Below are 16,243 nucleotides of genomic sequence, written 5' to 3'. Positions count from 1 at the left end.
TTGCCTATTCATGACTATCCGGACACCTAAGAGTCAGAGACCATCATCCTTGATGGGTTGTTGATCGCGTTCCTATGCTTGATAGGAAGAGGAAGAGGGGTGGCTTGATGGAGGAGTTGAGTGTATTTAGCAGCATGAATGATAACGTCACCGAGGTGGTGACGCCATTAGGGAGAGCAAGCCTGTCGACATACACCCTGACTTGTACATCGTCATCATGGAGCAAGGTAGCTTCAGCGCGGAAGCTCTGATGGCTGCTCTAGTCACCTGTTGGATAACATGGCACATGGTGTTGGGTTCGTTGGGGACGCCCATAGGATACTCTGGCTTAGGACCTAGCTGATCAAGCACTACTACTACTATTGCTTCTGGTGGTGGTGACAACGTGCATGATGATCGACGATGATGATGTACATTTTTTGGTAGCTAGGGTTTGAAAATTGTTGTTGGCATGTATACTTTGATAAGTTGGTATATGCTAACCCCTCATGCTGATGATGAAAACTGTTGTTGGCTTGTATATTTTGATGATTCAATATATGCTAACCTCTCATGCTGATGGTCAACTTGAGGTATAGGATTACACCCTCTTTTGGATGTGGTGGTAGGATGACAGATAAAAGTTAGGACGACCTTACTCTGCCTTTTGGATAATAGTTCTAGTTGTTCCAATTAGAGTTAGATCTAGTTCATCTAATCCTCATAATTAGAAGCCCAATGTGGTTCTAATCTCCTCCATCTAATTCTCCGATGACGATTAGATCTGGACGGTGAAGCGTTGCCTGATCGTGAAGACCGTACGCTTGCAATCTATGAAGAGGCTGTGCTTTCGGTCCTCCGTTCGAGGGATTGTTCGTGGGCAGTTCGTGGATCGTTCATCTACGGTTTGAGGGACTCTAAGTACGATCTACACCGACTCGTCATCTTCCACTGCAACTGGGAGTCAGTGACGATCTGATCCAAATCGTTTATCGCATCTTCATAGTGTTCTTGGGTGATCATAGGACGATTTTTTTTTGTTTTCTACTACATTTCCCAATAGATGGTACCATGACCATAACACGTGAGGCTATTGCTACCAGTCTTGTACCTTGAGAACAGGCATTCTATTTGTAGTTGACCCCCTTTTGTAGCAAAGGAAACTTTTAAACCTTATTTGCTGTAATATTTAGCACTCTATGATATTCATAAACTGTTTTCATCTCATCTTCGACGAGAAATTGTTCAAAACAATGAAGTGTTAGGGCATCTCCAATGCTGACCCTCAAACCGCTCGCATACGTCCGGACCACGCGGCCCGGACGTGTTGTGCCATCCAACGCGGGCCTATATTAGTCCGCTCGGCGGTTCGGACATGATTTTCCGCAAAAAAGAGATAAAGTGGGGGCGGGGGGGCTTTGCGGGCGTTCGGACCGCTTCCATGCCCTCGTCTGACCATCCTGGTCCACCCAAAACCCTCCTCCATCGCCTGCGTGCATTCCCACCTGGCACTAGCTTCCCACATTCATGACATTGTAGAGCGGCCGCTCCGTAATGACGCCGGCCAAGAGCGGACGTGACCTCTCATTGGTGCCGGCATTAAAGTGTAGCACCGGTCGAGGGAGACACCCGCGCCGCATCCCCGGTGTGTTCAATGCCCATCCGTCCATATGCCGCCATTAAGCAGGCTTGTCAGCCAAGGAACCAACTCCGACACCACGCACTGACGCACCCGGATGCTTGGCCTCACCAGAATCCGCTATTTAAAAGCGGCCACACCCGGCTAACTCCACATCACAACACATCCTTCTCCTTTGCTCCACACCGACATGATCGCGAGTAGGAACGCTCTGTGGAACAGTCTATCACCGGAGAATAAGCACGAGGTGGCCGCCCTTGCAGCTGCTTAGCAGTCCCATCGTGCCAGGCGGATCGAGCAGGGCATGCCGACCAGCTCGCCTGATGTCTCCGACGATGACCCCACGGGCTCTGACGATGACACGGCGCCGGACCCCGCGCCCGTGCATGCCGGTCTGACCATGGAGCAGGTCCATGCGAATTACGATGCCGTCATGGCGGACAAGGAGCAGCCTGCAACGGCTCCTATGTCGGTGTTTCAGCAGGCGCGGGTCAAGCAAAGGTACAACCTTTTCCTCCTCGAGCAGCATCGGCTAGCGGAGGGCCAAATCTACGGTGAGCGCACAAGCAAGTAGGCCATGACCGCCACAGCGACGGCGAACCCGAACTTTGTTGCGAAGCAAAGCACGCTCTACGAGGCCACACATGCCGCTCGCAACAAAGTTCTGAAGCAGCCGGACGTGGACGCGACTGCCAGCTGCGCGTTCTACATGCCTCCGTCCAACTTTCGGGGGCGCATGTGGCATGTGGACAGTGACCGTCCACGCCCATCATCGACCTCACGTCCACCGGCGCCGGCGACAGATAGGTCGCGGACTCCTTCGAGAATGAGTAGGGCATGAGAGGCGGCATGGCATGATGTCCCAAGTGGGCCGGTCCGTCTCTCATGTTCTACTCTTCATCACCGGAGACCGCACCTTCACTTCACACGTCTTGAACCCTGTCACCGTTCATGGAGATGGCAGATAGAGGGTGCGGTCACTGATGCGGAATACAAAGAAAGTGGACGACGGTCGTCGCCGTAGGATAGGTTTAGGGCCTGGTTTCTTTTTTTTTGTCCTAAATGTTCGAAACGTAATAAAAATCCGCCGTGCTTGCATGAATCTCGTCAGATTTATATGAAAATCCGCCGTGTTTGTATGTATCTCGTCCTGTTATTGAAAAGTTTTTGAAATATATGCGGGCAGTGTTGGATGGCCGCCTCCATCGGTGTCCGCAGACGGATGCCGGAGCAAATTTACGGGTTAGCATTGGAGATGCCCTTATCAATTCAACACACATTTTCAGTTTAGGGATATTACAAACATTTCAGCACACAGCTTATCACATAATCTCAAACTGCAATATCAGAAAAGAACCGGACAGCATATTCCGTGCGCAGTTTGCAGAATCTGATTCTGAAGAATCAAAAGCTCAAAGAACTAGGCCTAAAGAAGGCGCGATCAATTCTCTCGATTATATTTTGTGCTTGTTTCATAGTGCCTAGCGCCACGCCCAACCAGGATGACTGAGTAAGGAAGCAGGCGCTGGCCTGCCCATCCCCCGGGCCTCCACGATGCCCAGTATTTGGCCTCAACCCACGAGCAAACCAGTACACTATCGCCCTCTCAACCAAAAAACAAGAGCAGATTACTGGTTTATACGTTAAAGACAGAAGAAAGAGGAGGCACTGAATGGAACTAACAAGTTGATTAGTCATAGATCGTTTGAAGATACTTGCACAATAGACTGACTGAGTTTTCCATATGAATATGCGATCCACTTTGCACGATCATAAGTTGCCAAACGAAACTACTATACGGACGACAGTACCCTGGCCGATAGCTGGACGATGTTGGATCGAACGGTGTTGTTCAGTTTTGCTTTTCACGTGAACGGCTTCCTGTGCTACATCGTCTGCAAATCGTCCAATGTTTGTCGTCTGTGTAGCAGCGTTCGTTGCCAAAAGCATTCGGCACAATACTCCAGTTGAAGCGGCATTTTATTACGCAGTCAAATGACAGCAACCTCATGTCTTCGTCCCAATGCCACACCTTATTACACAAGCTACCAACATGTTACGGCAGTCCACAAGAAACGACGGATGATCAAGCACTACGTCTCACGCGTCGTAGGTAGCCTGGTAGGAGAACCTGAAGACCATGTCGTGCTTGTAAACCTGGCCGGGCCTCACGATGGACGACGGGAAGTTGGGGTGGTTGACGGCGTCGGGGTACGCCTGCGTCTCCAGGCACAGCGCGCCGTACTGCCCGTACACCTTCCCGGCCTTCCCCTTCTCGTTGATGAGCCAGCTGGCGGTGTAGAACTGCACCCCGGGCTGGTTCGCCCACAGCTCGAACGCCCGCCCGGACTTGGGGTCCCGGACGCGCGCCACCGGCCGCATCGCGTTCTGCTGCCCGTGCTGCCCGTCCACGGCGTAGTTCATGTCGTACCCGCCGCCGCCGCCCGGGACGATCTTCATGTTGGTGCCCACGGGGATCCGCCTGCCGAAGTCGTACATCGTGCCGGCCACGGGCGCGACCTGGCCCGTCGGTATCATGGATGAGTCGACGGGCGTGTAGTGTGAGGCGAACATCTGGAGCTCGTGCTTGAGGATGTCGCCGCTGCCGTGACCGGCCAGGTTCCAGTACGCGTGGTTCGCGAGGTTCACCGGCGTCGCCTTGTTCCTCGCAGTCACGTTCATGCGGATGCTCAGGTCGTACGGGCGGGAGAGCTGGTACTTCACGTACACGTCGAGAGCACCTGGGAATCCTGCATTGCCCAAACATGATTGTCCTTAGAAACAAGTGCAAATCAGCCCTATAGTACAGTTGCGACTCAACGTACGTTAATACAGAAATGACAAAAATCAAAAGCTCGTCCCAAACTGTCACGGCGTGATGCAGTATCATCAGTCATCCTCGTCTAGATCAGGGCTGGCTATGGAAGCGGCTAGCGTTAGTTACTCGGAGGGCGCGGTGTCATGTAGAGTTGGGTTGTGGCATGCAGGTGGCACTCCAACCGGCTACAGTTACGCGGATGCCGGAGGCACGCCGTCTCCTCAGCGCAAACCCAAAACCCCTCAATACCAAGCAGTGGCAGTGCCCGGCTGGTCTCACCTGAGGAGCCACAGTGCCCCCCAGGAGGAGACGTCGGCACAATATGCACCGGCCTCGAGCTTAGCCCAAGCAGACATGTGTGCATTTGCCGTAGTCGATTTGCACCCTAGTTCAGGTTGATCCCCTAGCCGATCTGTTAATCATTGTGTCTTATTTATATATGCTTCATTCCAATTTTGTTTTCACTAATTTGGTTAATTGTTTACCAGCGTGATTAGTTCTGTTATTTTGTTAAATGCTTGAAGCTCTCTATAACAAAGAATGCTCCTGTAGCAAAGAACGCATGGAGGCAACACAACTAAGAAAACAAAACTTGATATATTCTGGGATATGAAGATCAACTGAGATATGTTAATGTTCTGTGGGGAAATTATGAATGTATGAGCTTATGTTGAAAGTTTCTGCGCTGCATATTATAAACTATGTCGATGTCGATATTTTCATCTGCTAGCCAAAATAGAAGATTATTCAATTGTAGGTGTTACTGACTTGGAAACGAACGCACAGAGAGGCATTTGTGAAGTTGGTGCACAACCCAAATGGCTCCTTGGAGGTGGCCGTTTCGAAAGATACACATAACCCAAACACTTTTAGCCGCAAGCCGCTTGGGAATAGGACCCCCTTATCAACAGAGGATGTTCACTAAGGGACGCCTAAACCGTATAGGATGCATTTTTCAGCAAATTTGGGAGGGCTTTTCAAATTTTATTTCTTGGATTCACCAAATTCCATACCATGGTCTCATAAGATTAATCAATGAGCAAAAAGTTGGCAATTTTACTTCATTTTAGTTACCTTGCTCTCCATCCAAGCTGTGGTAGTAGAAGGTGATGTATGGGGAGTCACCATGGCTCACATGCTCCTTCACCGTCCAAATGACCTTGCCGAACCCCTTGGGGCCTCCTAAACAAGCAGCAAGATGATGGGGATCAAACTTATCAATCTTATCATATCGTTATGCATGGAGTTTAGAAAAATAAATCAAAGTGAAGTATGAAGCATGCCGTGAATCGTGTTGTTGCCGTCGTTACGGAGGAGGTGATAGGTTTTCCCGTCAAGAACAAAGCGGGCGTTGGCGATTCTGTTGGCTACGCGCCCAACCGTCGCTCCGAATGAAGCAGAGCCATTCTGATGAAGAGACAAGCACACAAAACAGTGATTTTGAATTTAGATGTGTTTGGAACTTTGGATAATGCATGTAACATAAATACATAGTTAAAGCTGCATTGCATATTTCAACACATATCACGTCCAGGAGAAACTTTCCTCCTACCTTTTCCGCCTCCGTAATACTTTTTTTCTCATGAAGCAGTGTGTGCGTTTGTGTGTGTTACATATCACCACCCAATAAACATAGAAGCGAAAAGAGTAGAGCAATATATACTCAAACAGTGAAAACAGAGTAACTCATGAACTTACAACATATTCAGCAACAGTGTCATACCCAAGGACAACATCAGCCAAGTTCCCTACATAAAAGAAAAAGGTTTCACCTCATGAGCAACAAGACGCAAACAAGCATACGGGCTCTTGGAGACAAGAAAAAAGTAGCCATACCTTTGCCATCAGGGACAATGGCAGACACGAGGGCAGCGCCCCAGTTGGTGACCTTGATGGAGAAATCGCCCTTCTTGTTCTTGAGTTCATAGAATCCGGCCGTTGACTTCCGTGTAGCATTAACATTGCCGGCCAGTGCAAGGCACAGCAGCAACGCAACAGGAAGAAGTGCAGCTCTGGCCATCATTGGCTTGTCGCACGGAGACGTTGCACAGCACTACTAACGGAAGAGTGGTTTAGTGGTTTGCAGGTTGAAAGGGCAGAGAGGAGGTATGTGTGGTTAGTTGGCTACTCGAGCATGCATAGGAAATACCGAGTACTGGCCAAGTAGATCAATTGAGATTGCTAGCAGTACATCATGAAGAATAATTACAACTAAATAATTCAGACACGAGCACATGTGCTGACACCTTCGGGTGACAGAGAATGATGCCTTCATCGTTATGTGTAGTACCTGTGGTTGAAGCTGATGACAGTGACAGCATCTCAAGCGATCCAGAAAAGGTTGTCCCCATTGTAGTCGCAGCAAATTACAGCAGTTTTTAAGGATTCGAGTAGTAATGCATAGGTGGCAAAAAATCTCCACCGTGGCAAAAGCTGCATTGATCTAAGCCGCAACAATTTTTTCTTCGCATTATTACATTCTTATAAAAGGATGGAGCAGAACTCCGAAAGCTTATGACAACTTGGCAAGTCATAATTGCAGAGAAGGAGAAAATTCCAGTTCTACGTATTTTCTTCATTTTTGCCTACATATATATGGAACAATGTACTGTACAGATCAGTTTTGCAGGGATGAATTGGTGCACGCCGCAAGAAGTTGCTTCGTCAGAGGGTCAGGCAGGGAGACGAGAAAATTCCCACAACAGTGAGGCCAGGGAAGCAGAAACCCACGAAGAGTACTCGATCCACACACCCACAACTCCTCACCCGAGGATAAGATTCCTAAAACCATAGCCATTAGCCAGGAACTAAACTAACAACTCCTCTCCAGCCCCTGCTAATTACCAAGCCCCCTCTGGCGCCTGCCTCGCTCACTGGTATCCAAGCGCTCAACCTCACCAAGCTCTACCACAAAAAGGAATGCGATGCCGGAGACGGAACGGAAGAGGAAGAACGGGAGGAGCTTACCGGCAACAAGGCCCGGCAGAGGGGATGGGAGGGCGCCGGCGGTGCGCTCGATGGGCGCGGCCGTTCGTCGCCGGGTCGCGTGACGGGGAGTGGAGCGCGCACTGTTTGTTTTGTTTTTTCAGGGGAGTGGAGTGCGCTAGATCGGGATCTGGATGTTTTCCGCACGTTGCTGGATTATATAGTGTGTTTTCTTTTCGATCTGGGGGAGTGTAATGGGCCGGGAGATAATCCCAGATACCCAAACAGAATGCGGAAACAGACACGGCTCGAGGGCCGCGTTCCCGGCCGTTCACTGGAAAACCGTAGCCCGTTGCTGATTTTTGCACGCTAATATTAGGTAGGATATCGATTAAAATTTCATTACGTGGATAGTATAGATATTGATATTTGATAGTATAATATTAATGGACCGTGAAAATGTCCAAATATTCGGTTTTGGAAAAACTAACGCCCACACGTGTGGGCGTTTGCAGATAGCCCACACGCCTTCATCACCACTCATTTTGTCACTTATGAATAGATGATATCAGCAGAAATCTTTTTGGTTTTCGGTTTTAAAATATTTTATCTTCTAAATAAAAAAGCGAACTAAAAATCCGTTTTCATCATTAAATCCGTCTCGACGAGATCTTCAAAACTAGACCCCATGTTGATATGTTTTGACGATTTTTTTTTCCCAGAAGTTGCCATGATGTTTACACTATAGTTGCCATAGTGCTTAAACTAAAGTTGCCATGTGGCAATTCTAGTTTGTAGATCATGGCAACTTTAGTTTTTTGATGATGGCAATTCCAATACTTTGACCATGAAAATATTTTTTTATTAAACCATGTCAATTTTAAGTGCATGTATCATGGCAATTTTATTTTATGGTGCATGGCAGGTTTAGTTTTTTAATTCTCTATTTTATAATATGTTAAAATTTACTTTTAAATGTAAAAGGAAATAGTTGAAATATATCATGGCAACTTCAGTGTAAATATCATGGCAATTCATGTACAATAGACATGACAACTTTTAACCAAAAAAAAATTTCACCGAAATATATCGATATGAGATCTAGTTTTGAAGATCTCGTCGCGAGGGATTTAACGGTGAAAACGGATCTTTAATCAGATTTTTCATTTATGAGATAAAACATTTTAAAAACTGAAAATCCAAAAAGATTCGCGTGGCAATCTATTTGTATTAGAGACGTGTGGTGCGTCTCTTTTCCTGCTACACGTGTGGCAGTTACCAACGTCCTTTGGTTTATAAGGATAGATCCAAACGATCTTTCCCACCATCGCTAAGTCCACTTGCTTGATCGTATCCCACGAGGCCACAAGCGTACATTTTCTGTTTTTTTCTTCTCATCCCCCCCGCTCGATCACTAATCCTTCGTGATCGCTAAACCCACCGGCGCATGTTTTCTGTGTTTTTTCCTCCTCTAGTTTCTTCTCCATTGGAAAAAAATGTGTAAAAAGCAGGAATTGAACGTAAGACATCCCCTTTCAAAGCTATCTCTGACAACCAACTAGACTAACGAATCCTATATGCATATTTGCCGTTTGACATCTAATCTAATTTTTATACATATAACTATGTTTGAGTTAACTGAAGCAAGACTGCTCATGCTAGATGTACCAGGCCAACCGTGCTAAATTTATCAGGTAATTCACACCAAACTTATCAGGCTAATCATGCTAAAATATCATGTTCTTAAAATGTTAATGTCTAAGATACCATGATTTTTGAACGTAAGTTATGATGTTTGTCATTCAAAAACTACCATTTTATTTACACAGAAATTACCGACGTATATTTCAACATCTGTATAAATAAGTTATCAGCACTGCTAGGCGTATATTACCATATTATTTACAAAGATCCAACCAGAGTATGTTTTCAACAAAAAAAAGTCACGGGTCAAAGTTATCATGGTGTTTGTACCTACGTTATTAGGACCGAGAGTCTAAATTATCACGCTATTTACACAAAAAAAGTTATCAGAGTATGTTTTCTACAAAAAATTTCACTGGTCAAAGTTATCGTGGTGTTTGTACCTAAGTTATCAGGTCCAGGAGCCTATATTACCATGTTATTTACACAGATCCTACCGGAGTATGTTTTCAACAACTTTTTTTCATAGATCAAAGTTATCATGTGTTTGTACATACGTTATATGGACCGATAGCCTAAATTATCATACTATTTGTTATCAGAGTATGTTTTCAACAAATGTTTTTCACCGGTCAAAGTTATCGTGGTGTTTGTACCTAAGTTATCAGGTCCAGGAGTCTATATTACCATGTTATTTACACAGATCCTACCGGAGTATGTTTTTAATAACTTTTTTCATGGGTCAAAGTTATCGTGGTGTTTGTACCTATGTTATCAGGACCGAGAGCATAAATTATCATGCTATTTACACACAAAAATTATCAGAGTATGTTTTCAACAACTTTTTTTCACCGGTCAAAGTTATCGTGGTGTCTGTACCTAAGTTATCGGTCCAGGAGCCTATATTACCATGTTATTTACACAGATCCTACCGAAGTATGTTTTCAACAACTTTTTTTCACGGGTTAAAGTTATCGTAGTGTTTGTACCTAAGTTATTATGTCCGAGAGCATATAGTATCATGTTATTTACACGAAAAGTTATTAGTGGTATGTTTTCAACAAAACAAATTCACGGGTCAAAGTTATTGTGGTGTTTGTACCTAAGTTATCAGGACTGGGAGCCTATACTATCATGCTATTTAGACAAAAAATATCAGAGTATGTTTTCAACAAAAAAATCAAGGGTCAAAGTTATCGTACTATTTGTTTCTAAGTTATTAGGTCTAGAAGCTTATATTACCATGTAATTTATATAGATGTTACTGGAGTATGTTTTTTAACAACTTTTTTCCATGGGTCAAAGTTACCATGGTGTTTATGCATAAATTATCAAGTCCGGGAGTGTATATTATCATGCTATTTACAAAGAAGTTATCGATGGTATCTTTTCAACAACTTTTATCCACGGGGTCAAAGTTATCGTGGTGTTTGAACTAAAGTTATCAAGTCTAGAAGCCTATATTATCACAAAAATTATCGGGGATATGTTTCAATGAAAAAATATGGTGTGAAAAATCATGTACATATGACTTAAAACTGGAACGTTCGTTGTTTACATATACCTATGTTTTAACAAAAAAACTCCAGGGTCAAACTTATCATGGTGTTCGTATGTAATTTACTAGGTCGGTGGTATGTAAATTATCACGCAACTTACACTGAAGTTATCGGGTTGTTTCAACAAACTTTTTTCCTAGGTCAAAGTTATCATGATGTATGTACATAAGTTATCAGATCCATGACGCATAAATTACCCTGCTATTTACATAGAACTTATCGAAAAATGTTTGAGAAACTTTTTTGAAATATGTGAAGTGGTATGAAACTTGCAAGAAAATGATCGAACTTGGATGTAAAACTTAAAGTAATTGGGACCGATAAGACTGTTGATTCAATTTCTTTTAGAAACTCGTATTAAGAAGGTATAAGTAGTGTATCTTCTAACAAACCAACAAATTGATCTACCCTAGTTGGTTGTTGTTGTTTGATTGGCACATGAGGTTGTGGGTTCAATTCCTGGCTACCACAACAATTTTTGGCTATTTATCTTGAGGCCTTGCATCATAGAAAAGTTTCCTACAAAATCGAATCCCATTAAAGCGGCATGATAGAAAAGTCATTAATCACGAAAAATCTGCCGTAAAATTGAATCCCATTAAGGCACCAACAATTCAACGGCCACGTGATCGGCACATGAGGTTGTGGGTTCAATTCCTGGCTACCACAACATTTTTTGGCTATTTATCTTGAGGCCTTGCATCATAGAAAAATTTCCTACAAAATCGAATCCCATTAAAGCGGCATGATAGAAAAGTCATTAATCACGAAAAATCTGCCTAAAATTGAATCCCATTAAGGCACCAACAATTCCACGGCCACGTGATCGAAAAGTCATTAAATGGATAATTATTTTGTGATGTGCCTGTTTCCATAAAATCAGATCTCATTAAAGTGGCAATTATTCTGCGGCGTCGGATCCTGATCGTGTTGGGGAACGTTGCAGAAAACAAAAAATTTCCTACTCGTTTCACCAAGATCATCTAGGAGTTCATCTAGCAACGAGTGATTAGATGCATCTACATACCTTTGTAGATCGTGCACGGAAGCGTTCAAAAGAACGGTGATGATGTAGTCGTACTCGACGTGATCCAAATCACCGATGACCAGCGCCGAACGGACGGCACCTCCGCGTTCAACACACGTACGGAACAGTCACGTCTCCTCCTTCTTGATCTAGCAAGGGAGGGAGGAGAGGTTGAGGGAGATGGCACCAGCAGCAGCACGACGGCGTGGTGTTGATGGAGCTGCAGTACTCCGGCAGAGCTTCGCTAAGCACTATGGAGGTGGAGGAGGTGTTGGAGAGGGAGAAGGAGGCAACCAAAGGCCAAGGCGTTCAGGTATGAAGTCCCTCCTCTCCCCCACTATATATAGGAGGGCCAAGGGGGGGTGGCCGGCCCTAGGAGATCCAATCTCCTAGGGGGTGCGGCGGCCAAGGGGGGTTTCCCTCCCCCCCAAGGCACCTAGGAGGTGCCTTCCCCTCCTAGGACTCTTCCCCCTTCAAACCCTAGGCGCATGGGCCTATGTGAGGCTGGTGCCCTTGGCCCATTAGGCCAAGGCGCACCCCCTACAGCCCATGTGGCCCACCCGGGACAGGTGGACCCACCCGGTGGACCCCCGGGACCCTTCCGATGGTCCCGGTACAATACCGATAACCCCGAAACTTGTCCCGATGCCCGAAACAGGATTTCCCATATATAAATCTTTACCTCCGGACCATTCCGGAACTCCTCGTGACGTCCGGGATCTCATCCGGGACTCCGAACAACATTCGGGTTACTGCATATACATATCCCTACAACCCTAGCGTAACTGAACCTTAAGTGTGTAGACCCTACGGGTTCGGGAGACAAGCAGACATGACCGAGACGACTCTCCGGTCAATAACCAACAGCGGGATCTGGATACCCATGTTGGCTCCCACATGCTCCACGATGATCTCATCGGATGAACCACGATGTCGAGGATTCTATCAACCCCGTACGCTATTCCCTTTGTCTATCGATATGTTACTTGCCCGAGATTCGATCGTCGGTATCCCAATACCTCGTTCAATCTCGTTACCGGCAAGTCACTTTACTCGTACCGTAATGCATGATCCCGTGACCAGACACTTGGTCACTCTGAGCTCATTATGATGATGCATTACCGAGTGGGCCCAGTGATACCTCTCCGTCATACGGAGTGACAAATCCCAGTCTTGATCCATGTCACCCAACAGACACTTTCGGAGATAACCGTAGTCTACCTTTATAGTCACCCAGTTACGTTGTGACGTTTGGCATACCCAAAGCACTCCTACGGTATCCGGGAGTTACACGATCTCATGGTCTAAGGAAAAGATACTTGACATTGGAAAACTCTAGCAAATGAACTATACGATCTTGTGCTATGTTTAGGATTGGGTCTTGTCCATCACATCATTCTCCTAATGATGTGATCTCGTTATCAATGACATCCAATGTCCATAGTCAGGAAACCATGACTATCTGTTGATCAACGAGCTAGTCAACTAGAGGCTCACTAGGGACATGTTGATGTCTGTTATTCACACATGTATTACGATTTCCGGATAACACAATTATAGCATGAATAAAGACAATTATCATGAACAAGGAAATATAATAATAATGCTTTTATTATTGCCTCTAGGGCATATTTCCAACAGTCTCCCACTTGCACTAGAGTCAATAATCTAGTTACATTGTGATGAATCGAACACCCATGGAATTCTGGTGTTGATCATGTTTTGCTCTAGGGAGAGGTTTAGTCAACGGATCTGCTACATTCAGGTCCGTATATACTTTACAAATCTCTATGTCTCCATCTTGAACATTTTCACGAATGGAGTTGAAGCGACGCTTGATGTGCCTTGTCTTCTTGTGAAACCTGGGCTCCTTGGCAAGTGCAATAGCTCCAGTGTTGTCACAGAAGAGTTTGATCGGCCCCGACGCATTGGGTATGACTCCTAGGTCGGTGATGAACTCCTTCACCCATATTGCTTCATGTGCTGCCTCCGAGGCTGCCATGTACTCCGCTTCACATGTAGATCCCGCCACGACGCTTTGCTTGCAACTGCACCAGCTTACTGCCCCACCATTCAAAATATACACGTATCCGGTTTGTGACTTAGAGTCATCCAGATCTGTGTCGAAGCTAGCGTCGACGTAACCCTTTACGACGAGCTCTTCGTCACCTCCATAAACAAGAAACATTTCCTTAGTCCTTTTCAGGTACTTCAGGATATTCTTGACCGCTGTCCAGTGTTTCTTGCCGGGATTACTTTGGTACCTTCCTACCAAACTTACGGCAAGGTTTACATCAGGTCTGGTACACAGCATGGCATACAATATAGAACCTATGGCTGAGGCATAGGGGATGACGCTCATCTCTTCTATATCTTCTGCCGTGGTCGGACATTGAGCTGAGCTCAATTTCATACCTTGCAACACAGGCAAGAACCCCTTGGATTGATCCATATTGAACTTCTTCAATATCTTATCAAGGTATGTGCTTTGTGAAAGACCTATGAGGCGTCTCGATCTATCTCTATAGATTTTGATGCCTAATATATAAGCAGCTTCTCCAAGGTCCTTCATTGAAAAACTTTTATTCAAGTAGGCCTTGATGCTGTCCAAGAGTTCTATATCATTTCCCATCAAAAGTATGTCATCTACATATAATATGAGAAATGCTACAGAGCTCCCACTCACTTTCTTGTAAACGCAGGCTTCTCCATAAGTCTGTGTAAACCCAAACGCTTTGATCATCTCATCAAAGCGAATGTTCCAACTCCGAGATGCTTGCACCAGCCCATAAATCGAGCGTTGGAGCTTGCACACTTTGTCAGCATTCTTAGGATCGACAAAACCTTCCGGCTGCATCATATACAATTCTTCCTTAAGGAAACCATTAAGGAATGCCGTTTTGACGTCCATTTGCCATATTTCGTAATCATAGAATGCGGCAATTGCTAACATGATTCGGACGGACTTCAGCTTCGCTACCGGTGAGAAAGTCTCATCGTAGTCAACCCCTTGAACTTGTCAATAACCCTTAGCGACAAGCCGAGCTTTATAGATGGTCACATTTCCATCTGCGTCTGTCTTCTTCTTAAAGATCCATTTATTTTCTATGGCTCGCCGCTCAACGGGCAAGTCAGTCAAAGTCCATACTTTGTTTTCATACATGGATCCTATCTCGGATTTCATGGCTTCCAGCCATTTGTCGGAATCCAGGCCCGCCATCGCTTCTTCATAGTTCGAAGGTTCACCGTTGTCTAACAGCATGATTTCCAAGACAGGGTTGCCGTACCACTCTGGTGCGGAACGTGTCCTTGTGGACCTTCGAATTTCAGTAGGGGCTTGATCAGAAGTATCTTGATCATTATCATTAACTCCCTCTCTAGTCGGTGCTGGCACCTCAGGAACATTTTCTTGAGTTGCGCCATTTTCCGGTTCAAGAGGTAATACTTCATCAAGCTCTACTTTCCTCCCACTTACTTCTTTCGAGAGAAACTCTTTCTCCAGAAAGGACCCATTCTTGGCAACAAAGATCTTGCCTTCGGATCTGAGGTAGAAGGTGTACCCAATAGTTTCTTTTGGGTATCCTATGAAAAGACGCATTTTTCCGACTTGGGTTGAAGTTTCTTGACATAAGCATCGCATCCCCAAACTTTTAAAAACGACAGCTTAGGTTTCTTTCCAAACCATAATTCATACGGTGTCGTCTCAACGGATTTCGACGGAGCCCTATTTAAAGTGAATGCGGCAGTCTCTAAAGCATAGCCCCAAAAAGAAAGCGGTAAATCGGTAAGAGACATCATAGATCGCACCATATCTAACAGAGTGCGATTACGACGTTCGGACACACCATTACGCTGAGGTGTTCCAGGCGGCGTGAGTTGTGAAACTATTCCACATTTTCTTAAGTGTGCCCCAAACTCGTGACTCAAGTATTCTCCTCCACGATCTGATCGCAGAAACTTGATTTTCCTGTCACGTTGATTTTCAACCTCACTCTGAAATTCCTTGAACTTTTCAAAGGTTTCAGACTTGTGTTTCATTAAGTAGATATACCCATACCTACTTAAATCATCAGTGAGAGTGAGAACATAACGATAGCCACCGCGAGCCTCAACACTCATCGGACCGCACACATCAGTATGTATGATTTCCAATAAGTCGGTTGCTCGCTCCATTGTTCCTGAAAACGGAGTCTTGGTCATTTTACCCATAAGGCATGGTTCGCACGTGTCAAATGATTCATAATCAAGAGACTCTAAAAGTCCATCAGCATGGAGCTTCTTCATGCGTTTGACACCTATGTGACCAAGGCGGTAGTGCCACAAGTATGTGGGACTATCATTATCAACCTTACTTCTTTTGGTACTCACATTATGAACATGTGTAGCATCACGTTCGAGATTCATAAAGAATAAACCATTCACCATAGGAGCATGACCATAAAACATATCTCTCATAAAAATGGAACAACCATTATTCTCAGATTTAAAAGAGTAGCCATCTCGAATTAAACGAGATCCCGATACAATGTTCATGCTCAAAGCTGGCACTAAATAACAATTATTAAGGTTTAAAACTAATCCCGAAGGGAGATGCAGAGGTAGCGTGCCGACGGCGATCACATTGACCTTGGAACCATTCCCGACGCGCATCG

The 16,243-nt window shown here is 45.2% G+C and overlaps 1 protein-coding gene across 1 annotated transcript; it reads right to left on the bottom strand.

The window, feature by feature from the left end:
• Positions 1-3,580: 3,580 nt before the first annotated feature.
• LOC119364483 (galactose mutarotase-like) lies at positions 3,581-7,538 on the bottom strand. The gene is made up of 6 exons (XM_037629961.1): positions 7,404-7,538; positions 6,273-6,489; positions 6,135-6,184; positions 5,720-5,843; positions 5,511-5,618; positions 3,581-4,368 (listed from the first exon to the last, which is right to left on the bottom strand). The coding sequence occupies exons 2-6, from the start codon at positions 6,457-6,459 to the stop codon at positions 3,719-3,721; spliced, it is 1,119 nt and encodes a 372-aa protein (XP_037485858.1). The 5' UTR covers positions 6,460-6,489; positions 7,404-7,538; the 3' UTR covers positions 3,581-3,718.
• Positions 7,539-16,243: the final 8,705 nt, after the last annotated feature.

This window comes from Triticum dicoccoides, chromosome 2B (genome assembly GCF_002162155.2).
Source record: "Triticum dicoccoides isolate Atlit2015 ecotype Zavitan chromosome 2B, WEW_v2.0, whole genome shotgun sequence".
Classification (NCBI taxonomy): domain Eukaryota; kingdom Viridiplantae; phylum Streptophyta; class Magnoliopsida; order Poales; family Poaceae; genus Triticum; species Triticum dicoccoides.
Note: the sequence above shows the minus strand (reverse complement) of the source record. Positions and strands in the feature narration are given on the sequence as shown.

Bases quoted from the DNA above. Each gene is read 5' to 3' on its own strand.
- LOC119364483 (XM_037629961.1), bottom strand. From the start codon at position 6,459: ATGATGGCCAGAGCTGCACTTCTTCCTGTTGCGTTGCTGCTGTGCCTT. The intron at 5,844-6,134 runs GTAAGTTCATGA...TCTCTTCATCAG, and splicing joins ACACTGTTGCTGAATATGTT to AATGGCTCTGCTTCATTCGG. The intron at 4,369-5,510 runs GTAACTAAAATG...TGGGCAATGCAG, and splicing joins CAGCTTGGATGGAGAGCAAG to GATTCCCAGGTGCTCTCGAC.